Below are 9759 nucleotides of genomic sequence, written 5' to 3'. Positions count from 1 at the left end.
CAACATCACCATGATCACGATCAGTTTTATTTGTGCTTAGAGTTTTGTTTTTACACCACAATTTGTCCAGCACCCAAACTGAAATCATTTGGACCCGAAACCACTTTTTAAAAATTAGAAAAAAGGAAACAAAAAGAACCATAAATATATAAAAAGGGGCACATGTGATTAATGAGCACAAGATAGGAGTGAAGTTACAGAGAATTGGATGGCATGTAGAAAATATCTTTTACAAAACAAAAAAGGATGCTTTTTTTTGTTGTTGCTTGTTTGCACTTGATGCTCTCCGTGGCCTTTTTTTTTTTTTTTTTTTTTTTACAAGCTGTTGAGTTCCATCAGTGTTTGGTCCAGTTTTTGCTGCATTTCTAGGTTTTCCTCCTTTGAATTCTTTAGTTTTTCTGCAATAAAAAAAAAAAAAAGTTGTAACAGATAAACAGTCACACCGGTGCAATGCAATGAGTAAAACCCATTTCAGATGAGATCAGCACTGAGAAAACCAATAAAAGCTCAAACCACTGACGGGTTACAGTTGCAATGTGAAGCGGAGGCACAAGTGAAACGAGAGAAGACAGGGTAAAAGAGAAAAATAACATCTTTATTGAGATTCAGTTCAATGCAAAAGAAAAGGAGCAGTCAAAGCGAAGATAAAGATTAAGACGAAAAAGTGCTTCCAGCAAAGGGGGGGGGGGGGGGGGGGCATGCTGTCTGGAGGACTACAAGGTGTTCATATCATTGAGGGCATGATCCAGCTCCTCGCTGATAGCCTTGTACCGCAGCTTCTGAGTGTACAGTTCATCTGCAGGACAAAGGTGAGAGAACACGGAGGCGGAGCAGCCGCAGGAGGAGGAGGAGTTTCAGAGGAAAGTGCAGAGTTGTGCAGACCACGTCGGGGGAAACCAGAAGAGGGAAAAGAAAGAAACCAGATAGAAATCAGATTTGAGACCATACATCCAGGTGAAAGAAGCAAGTGCAGTGACTGAAATAATAATAAAAAAAAAAATGCACCTTCTAAGTCATCTATGGACTTTTCCAGCTTGGTCACTGTCCTCTCGGCAAATTCTGCACGGGTCTCGGCCTTTTTCCGAAACAAGAATGAATGTAAACCAACCAGAATGCACTTTAACCAAGATTAGAAGTAGAAGCAGACGTTAAATGTACCTCCTTAAGTCGGTCATTCAGGACTTTGATATCCTCCTCGTATTTGTCTTCCTTCTCGGAGTACTACATGGAAGACGGAGAAGAGTTAAATGAATTTATTTAGACATTTTCCCCTCCAGTACAGTTAAATAATCTCACCTTATCAGACTGAGCATCTAGAGACTTCAGGTTGTTGGTGAGATTTTTCAGCTCCTCCTCGAGTTCGCGGCACTTACTAAAGGGGAACAGAGAATTTTTGTGTGTGTGTGTGTGTGTGTGTTTTTTTTAGTGAATTCTCCATCTTCTGAATATGTTGAATATGCACTTCTTTTTTTTTCTTCATTTGAACTTACAGTTCAGCGATTTCTGCCTTCTCCTCCGTCCTCTCCAGCTCGCCCTCCAGGATCACCAGTTTCCGAGCCACCTGAATTATGACATTTTAAATCGGAAATTCACACCCAAGCAGGAGCAGAAATGCACCTAGATTTTGAAAATCAAACGCGATCTCTGCTTCGGTACCTCTTCGTATTTGCGATCGGCCTCCTCTGCGATGTGTTTGGCTTCTTTGAGCTGGGTCTCCTGAATCTCCATCTTCTCCTCGTCTTTCATGGCTCGGTTCTCGATCACCTTCATGCCTCTAATCATGGGAGGAAAAGTAAAAATCTTGAGCGCGACGAAGCCACAGAAACACTCGCAGTATTCAAATCAAAGGCCATCTTGAACATATCAGTTAAAACTTCAGATTTCAGTTAACTTTTTTGGGGTTAAAGCTTCAATACTTTGACTCTCCTTGAAGATTTTTTTTTTTTTTTTTTTTAACTCAGCCAAAATGACTTCTAAAATCTCAACGGAAAACACAACTTGTAATTACAATAATTAAAACGATTATGTAACCTGTTATTATCATGGAAGCAGCCAGAGAATTTTGTAGAAAGGTTTCAGTTTGTAACTTCTCATGGAAAAGTAAATGTTTCCAGATTTGCAAAAACATCATCTCCACTCCACATGGCAAAACCTTTTGGTTTTTTTTTTCTATCAGGGCTCCAAGGTGAGGAGAGAAAGTTCAGACAATTAAAAGATTCCCTTTCTTTTTGCTTCTTCAAAGCTTAAAAATGTACTTGTAAGGGAATGAACAACACATTCCATAAAGGTTATGTCACTGCGTACAGCCAATGGAGATGAGGCTGGGTTTAGTGAGGTCAATTATATGCATCTGCTCAGATTGTTCTGCTATGAGGAAGACAAACGGTGAACGTGGTTAGAATGTAACATGACCTCATGATGTGTGGTTAATGAAGTTTTTTGTTTTTTTTTAACACATATACCAGGCTGAGATGTGTCAAAACCTGCTCGTTTGGCTTCTGGGAATATGATCGGAAGAGCAGGATGCACAGACGTCACCTTTCGCTCTCGTCCGCAACCTTCTCGGCCTCCTCCAGCTTCTGCAGGGCTGTGGCCAGTCTCTCCTGCGCGCGGTCCAGCTCTTCCTCCACCAGCTGGATCCTGCGGTTCAGGGATGCCACATCGCCCTCGGCCTTTAGCAAAAACACGAGAGGAAAAAGGGTTAGAGGTCAAGCTGATGACCTATTCCCTAGGACCTTTGCTTCAATGAGTTTCGTTTGGAGACACCGGGAGGAGTCCTGGACTTTGACCAGATACTTTAGAAATATGCTGACGACATATAGAGGGGGGTGGTTTTTTTTTCCTTCTTTCTTTTCTTCTTATGTGAAACGGCACAGCTGGCTCGACTCTTTTCACCCCTGAATGTTTGTGGGGACAACAGATTGCTCCTGCTCTGCCGTTTCCTGCAGGATTGATATCACAGATAGCCAGGCCTGCTCTCGTCTTCCTGTGAGGAAGCTGAAGAGGAGGAGGAAGGCCTGCCAGTCTCAAAATGTAAATCAGATTCATTCAAAAATGAGAAGAAAAAAATATAAAGTAGGACAAGAACTTTAATCGTTATAATAAAGCAGAACAAGGTGTGGGCATTTCAAGCTTTCTTAAAGAGAGAAAAAAGTAACTTTTTACGAATAATCTATAAAGATTTGAAGCATGAGGCTGAAAGAAAAGGAGGCCAGTGAGTTTGCGGTCTCTAGGTGTTGGTGCGGGGTGGATGTGGGGCGGGTTGAAGTTAGGTAACAGCTCAACAAAAGTCTGCAAAGGAATGTCGCTACAATTATGTCTCAACTTGTCTCTTGACACGACTGTACGGAAGCACACGGACCCCAAAACCGACTAAATCCAACCCAAACCGAATCAATCCACGATTAAACGCACACTTTTACAGTTTGACAGCCAGCCAGGAACGGGCTGGGAGTAGATTAACGTCGTAGTCCAACAATGAAAAACTAAAGGGAAAATATTCAATAGTCAGTTAAGACGCGCCTATAGGTGCGTGCGCATCATATAAAGAAGAAAACTTCGCGTAAAAGTGTTTAAAATCAGGATTTATCTCACTTTTTCTCGCTGTTCCCGTTCAATGTCCAACTCCCTTTGTACCGCCAGTGTGTTTTCTTCTGCCTCATCAACTTGTTGCTGGAGCGCCTGGATTTTCTTCTTTACCATCTCCATTGTTGCGATCGCTTTTTGTTCTTCCTCAAAAACTAAGAAGAAAACTGCCACAAAACCAAATGGACCAAGTCCGAAGCGACCGTCGGACTTATTGATCAGGAGTGGAAGGCTCCGGTGAAAACTTTTTTTTCTCTCTCCCTCTCGAACAGGAAATCAGAGACGTGCTGGGGAGGGATGAGGGAGAAAAAAAAAGGGCAGGGAGTTTTCAGGAAATTTATGTCGAGATCCTCCAATCCTGTGCTGAAGCCTGTCTCAGATGACATCACAGGATTTAGGAGGGGAAGGGACTGCTCTTTTCCTACACAAAAGAGGTGTGTAACGCCACTTTACGCACGATCCATTGTGGACTTATAAGGCAAACGCAAGTTTGCCGGGGGGGGGGGGGGGGGCTGCCAAAAGGAAGCAGAGGAAGGGTGCTGCCTGAGTCATTATTGTGTTTCACATATATGATTCATTTCTACACAGCTTATGAAGTATGATCGGCTACGACGTTTTGGAACAAGGAAGAAAAGGTGTGTTTGCGCGTGCGTAAAAGTGAAATAGGTAAAATGTAACAGTGGAAGTTACTTCCTCAATGGAGGAGGAGAAGGGATCATGGGTGGGGTGTTGGGGGCAGTAATCCTTGTGGGGGTTGTTGGCCTGCAGTGGTTTGGAATGTAAATTGATTTAGTTGCAGACATGACCCACAGCCATGGTGGCGGAGGCGCGCTCCCATAGCGCCCCCTTCTGGAACATTTTACTCTTCCGGTTTCTGTGTCAGTCGAACGCGTCAGAAACCACCCCGAGAATAAGAGGAAGAAGCAATGGAACAAAAAGCACCTGATGCGAGATTGGAGAAATATTATATGTTATTAAATGAGGTCGACAAAGGACACAGTTGGAAAAAGGAACCTCACAGTGCGGAAATGGTTCAGAGAAACATCTTTGAATGTGACAGCTGGCGTTATAGATACAATAAAAAAAAAAAAAGTTCCTTTATCTGTATTAAATGCAGGCAGTTGGCAGTTACATTTGCAAACAAAAAGTGTTGAAAATTACCTGTTATCGTATTTAAATCGAACAATGTCATACAATCTTTACTGTCAAGCCCTTTTCCTGTGTACATATATAATTATTATTTTGCCTTGGAAACGATCATGGTTAATCATTTGATATTTTAATGTTCTATTCTGGGTAAGCAACACTTTGAAAATGTTTCCTCTGGGATTAATAAAGTCTATTCTATTCTATTCTATTCTATTCTATTCTATTCTGTTATTACACCTGTAGTATGTAATTCACCCAATCATCTTATTATGTTTATAGTGAATGCAGGAGATCATCAGTTACAACATCTGTAGAAAATGCAAGAAATTACTTTTACAAGATCTATAGATCCAGACCCCAGTATGTGGCAGCAGCCTTGCGCTGTGCATGTCGTCCCTGTTCAGGGGGGAGGCTGTGGGTTGCCCTCCTTCACCCATAATCAGCTGGTATAGGGTATCAAGGAGAGAAGGATGGATGGAATCACTATCGGCCATAATATACAAGAAAAGATTAATATAGTACTGAACTTGTTATAGAAGGGTACACCCTAGCCTGTTCCCTTGTCCACCACACAGACACCCACACACACTCACTCCTACTGACAAGTTAGAATCAGAGATAACTTTTGGAGGAATCCAGAGTACCAAAAGAAAACCCACCCACCTGGGGAGGTCAAAAGGGTCCCCCAAACCAAAAATGAACTCAAAACTAAAGAGGCCTTTCCTATGAGTCAAAACAACTACAAAACTGTGTGGCTCAAAGCATGCTCAAATTCAGGTAAAAGTTCTGCGATTATACTCTAGTAGAAGTACAAAGTACTCTTCTTTAAAAGTACTTTTTAATTTCATGTGAAGTCATCAATAGCAAGGAATTAAATTCACTTTGCCTCCATAACATTTCTAAATCATATTACAAAGACAAACAATAAATATATCTATAAAATGAAGTCGATATAAAGTAGTAATTTTGTCCTTTCGACTATTATTTATGGATCTTGAAGAGAGACTTGTGGTTTTAAAACTAGCGAAGCAGATTATGGAGTATACATTGTTTTGTATGAGTAAAAGCAGTTTCTCATGACTTCAAATACATACATTTACTTGGTTTGTTTACAGATTATTTCACTGAGAAACCTCAGTGTTAAACAGGATTATAGTAGAAAAGTGCTTTTTGAGCTAATTGACAGAGACCAAGATGCCGGTGGTCACTCATGGGAGCTAGTGTGAGGCCATCCAGAGGAGAACACATTATATATATGCCTCCTCAGAAAGTCTGAAGCATTTATTTCATTAGACGCTGCAGTATGGGGTTCTCTGTTTGCTTAAGCTGCATTCCTGAGATTCCTGGTCGACTACAGGCTGGCCAAGTTTTTGTCTGTGCTTGAGAAATAGCTCACTTACAGGCCCCAGTGAGCCAGCATTAAGTTGGTTATTCCCAGCAAAATCTAGGTTGAAAGATCATGGTCACTTTAATTAATAATCTATTCACAAGTTATTTCTAAAGATGCTGAGGAAATACACTGTTTTCTGTGAGAATGTGAAAGTTTAGTGTTAAATGTTTTCAAAGTTGATTTTCTTGTTTGTTTATAGTTTATTCTTGGTATATATTGTGTTTCTAAATGTCTGTGTTGAGCCATGTTTGGTCGCTATAGAAACAGCTGAACCCTGAGACAACCAGTCCGGACATTTTGCTTTCTTTGTTTTAGATGACAGAAGCCAAAACGAGTGCAAATAACATCTCCTATAATGATATAACTATTCTGGATAGAAAGCAAACTTGTTCTTGTGCATTCTCATCATGACACAGTTCAGTGCATCGCAAAGGGTTGTGGTTCATAATTTTTTCGGGCCTGGCTTTTTGTTTCAGATTGCCGACTTACATCCGTGGCCTTCTTGTCCGATAGTTCCAGCTTCTCCTGAGCATCCTTCAGGGCCTCTGAGTACTTGTCCAGCTCATCCTCTGTCCCCTTCAGCTTCTTCTGCATGGCGAGCAGCTCGTCCTCCAGCTGAGGGAGGACAAATGTGACAGAAAGTCAGTAACATAAACATCTTTTCATCTTGTCAAGATAAGTAGAACTGAACTTGGCACAAACCAGTGTTGTGGGTAGGATGTATCTTGAATGTTGACGTGAACAATAATGAGCAAAAGTTAATAATCACCGCCAAAGAATTCATAAGATCCCTAAAGACTATGTATGTAAAGGCATGGTAAATCCATTTTTGAGTAACTGGAGCTATTTTTAATTCACCTGCTGAAAGATGTAAAGACAGAGCATCGCTACGATGCTTCCAGTGGCAAATATGAACGTCTACACATGATTTACCTCACAACTGTGTGGACACAGACTGACTCACATCGCTACTTCTTTAGCTTCTGCGAGCAGGACTAAAAAGGAAATTAAAAAATGGCTTAACTATTACTAGTAATAAAACATTTTGCAGTCGTCATCCAAGGGATTTTATCATTAGAAAATAACTCTGAAGTGAATCATTCACTCACAGATCTGAGGATCATCAGGAGTAACTTGGCCCATCAGGGCTACAGGGAATGAAGTTCTGTTGTCATTTGGCTCTGACACTTCTGGAGTTTGCAGCTCATGCAACCCAGTAGCCGACACTGATATCGTGTATTAGTTTTGTTTACTTTCACCACATTGTAAGTGAACTCTGATGCTCACTTCACTCCTGCCAAGAATAGTAAAATATAAGCATCTCTTGGTGCCGCTTGTCTCCTGGCCATCTTAACAGATCTTCTCATGTTTCATGTTCACTGGTTCTTCAGGCACAAGATGAACTGCTGCTCCATATGTGCAGTGCCACTGACAAGTGTCACTGCTTGTGCTCCCTGAGGACATCATGAGGACTTCAGATTCCTTCCACTCGCTTAAACGTGGATCCTGCATTGTCCGAGCCTCCCCAGCTCTCTGGTTTGTGACATTCCTTTCGTGCCACCAAAAAATGACCACAACAACTCCCCGCTGTGCAATAACGGCCTATTTAGACCCCTCGAATATCTTATTACGTCCCTATATTCTGCTTTTCCTTGAATCAAGTCATTCAAAGTGCTGTCACTGAATCAGCCAGGCTTCTGTGGGACTGTCAGAGGCTCGAGCAGCACAGCACCAAATATGGACGTGCAGATATTTCTTTAGTTTTCTCACTCAACTAAAGCCACAGACATCGATTGCTCATGTTTAACTTCTGCAGCTGCATACATATATTTTGTTGATTTCACAGATCTTGTCATGCTGATTCTGCGTGCCTCATGTCTGCTGAACATGAAAGGATTCCCAATCAGCTGCTTTCCGCAATTCTGCTGGTAAATACTTGACATTTCATGCTGATCCCCCTCTGCACACGATCGTTTCGGTTTGTGTTTTGGACTAAATGAAGATCAAAAGTTATTTTAGCACAATTATTTCTGTGTTTAATGTTTATGGGAATTTACTGCCACTACCATTGTGCCATTGTGTTTTAATAGTCTTTTAATATGCAAATCATGACTGAAAAGTGCCAACATTATGATGTTCTGAATGAAACAATTTGATGAAATAACAGTGAGACTATCAACATTTTAGGAAATGGACAAAAAATATAGTCACCCACATTTCTGAAATAATTACACTGACCTCACTTTGAATTTTTTAAGCATTTATAAATATGTATATATAGCACTGGGTTAATTTTTTTTATTAATTTGTTGGTGTGTAAATATTGCGCATAGAATTTTGTGCCTCATTTAGATTTTCTGCTGTTGGGTCAATAACCCCACACAGAGTTCACCCATCCTGTGATTTCCCCTTTTAAAGTTCATCTTCATCGTCTTACCAGCTTGCACTTATCCTCCGCTGCGCTCTTGTCTGTCTCGGCCTGTTCCGCCCTGTCGATGGCGTTCTCCTTGTCCAGCTTCAGCATCTGCATCTTCTTCTTGATGGCCTCCATGGCGACAGTTGGGTCTCGGTGTCTTGTGAGGCGTCAGGAGGAAAAGGCTGCGTTCCTTGAATCCGGCTCCGACGTTGAGAGGAAGACACTTCGCGGGAGGAGAGGAGGAGAGGAGGAGAGGCAGAGTTCAGCGAGGAGGATGCAAACTGAGAGTCTGTGGAGCTCCGTGTGCTTTAAACTTGGCTGGAGGTTGCAGCCTCAGTCCCAGTGAAAGCCCTTTCCCAGTGGTTACCCCATCCGCCACTCCCCGCCTTGGCTACTCCGTAACTTACTGTGCGCCCCTCAACCCCCTCCCACCTCCGTCCCTAATCTAAACTTCACCTCTCAAAGTCTCTGTGGAGGTGTTGATGTTTGGCATTGCACGGCCCATGTCCTTGTTTGGACCTTTCTTTCAAAAGGTGGGAATAAAACAGGAGAGAAATGTGAGGTGAAAAGCTGATAAGCAGCATCAAGACATCAAAAGATCCCGGTTCACATCAGTAATACGAGTCATTTTTGTTCCCCCTTTGTGCTATCTATACGCCTGGGTTGTTACTTAGGAATGTTCAAAATGATGTTAATACCAGAGTTGGTTAGAAAAGGACATAGTTTTCATTCTACTGCTGAATGAAAAAGCGCTGTATGGAAAATGATCCAGCCAAAGAAAATTGGGGGAAAGAGCTGTCTGCTTGTGAGCTACACCAGGCAGTCGGCGCGTCGCAGTTGAGTTCCACAGACATAAACCACAGGTCCACTGCAATTAACATCTGCTTAATTACTATTGCTTTGACAGTCCTCTATTTAGACATGCTTTCCAGGACTTGCGAGGCACAAACACTTTATGAACTGCACTCTACATCTAAGCATTCTAAGTTCATTACCTCGTGTTCTTTAATTTCACACTATTAGATCTAAAATACAGTAGAATTAGGATGAAATGAAGAAGTACAGCCTTTATATTTTCCATGTCTATATAGACATCTGCACTGATGGACCTTTCTGTTTGCTTTCTCCTGGTCTCTGCCAGCTGCCTTGTCTAAAAATAACAATTACATGGAAACTCAAAGAATCCTGTGTTGTGCAAAGAGCAGTCGACTCTGACGAA

At 41.7% G+C, this 9759-nt stretch overlaps 1 protein-coding gene across 2 annotated transcripts; it reads right to left on the bottom strand.

The window, feature by feature from the left end:
• LOC308135313 (tropomyosin alpha-4 chain-like) lies at positions 1–9025 on the bottom strand. Of its 2 annotated transcripts, XM_080503220.1 has the most exons (9): positions 8562–9025; positions 6614–6739; positions 2539–2672; positions 1657–1774; positions 1491–1561; positions 1297–1372; positions 1159–1221; positions 1006–1075; positions 1–398 (listed from the first exon to the last, which is right to left on the bottom strand). In XM_080503220.1, exons 1-9 carry the CDS (start codon positions 8673–8675, stop codon positions 316–318), a joined length of 855 nt encoding a protein of 284 aa, XP_080359346.1. In that variant the 5' UTR covers positions 8676–9025; the 3' UTR covers positions 1–315. The 2 variants fall into 2 exon arrangements, with proteins under 2 accessions (XP_080359346.1, XP_080359347.1); XM_080503221.1 differs by lacking the exons at positions 6614–6739; positions 8562–9025 and adding an exon at positions 3595–3879.
• Between the last annotated feature and the right edge of the window lie 734 nt (positions 9026–9759).

Source organism: Blennius ocellaris, assembly GCF_963422515.1.
Source record: "Blennius ocellaris genome assembly, chromosome: 10".
NCBI classification, from domain to species: Eukaryota; Metazoa; Chordata; class Actinopteri; order Blenniiformes; family Blenniidae; genus Blennius; species Blennius ocellaris.
The sequence above is the reverse complement of the archived record's forward strand: the minus strand, read 5'-3'. Positions and strand labels throughout refer to the sequence as shown.

Excerpts from the sequence above, each read along its gene's own strand:
- LOC308135313 (XM_080503220.1), bottom strand. The coding sequence starts at position 8,675 with ATGGAGGCCATCAAGAAGAAGATGCAGATGCTGAAGCTGGACAAGGAG. Across the intron at positions 2,673-6,613 it reads CGGACAAGAAGGCCACGGAT|GCCGAGGGCGATGTGGCATC; the intron begins GTAAGTCGGCAA and ends TTTTTGCTAAAG. Across the intron at positions 1,222-1,296 it reads TAGATGCTCAGTCTGATAAG|TACTCCGAGAAGGAAGACAA; the intron begins GTGAGATTATTT and ends TCTTCCATGTAG.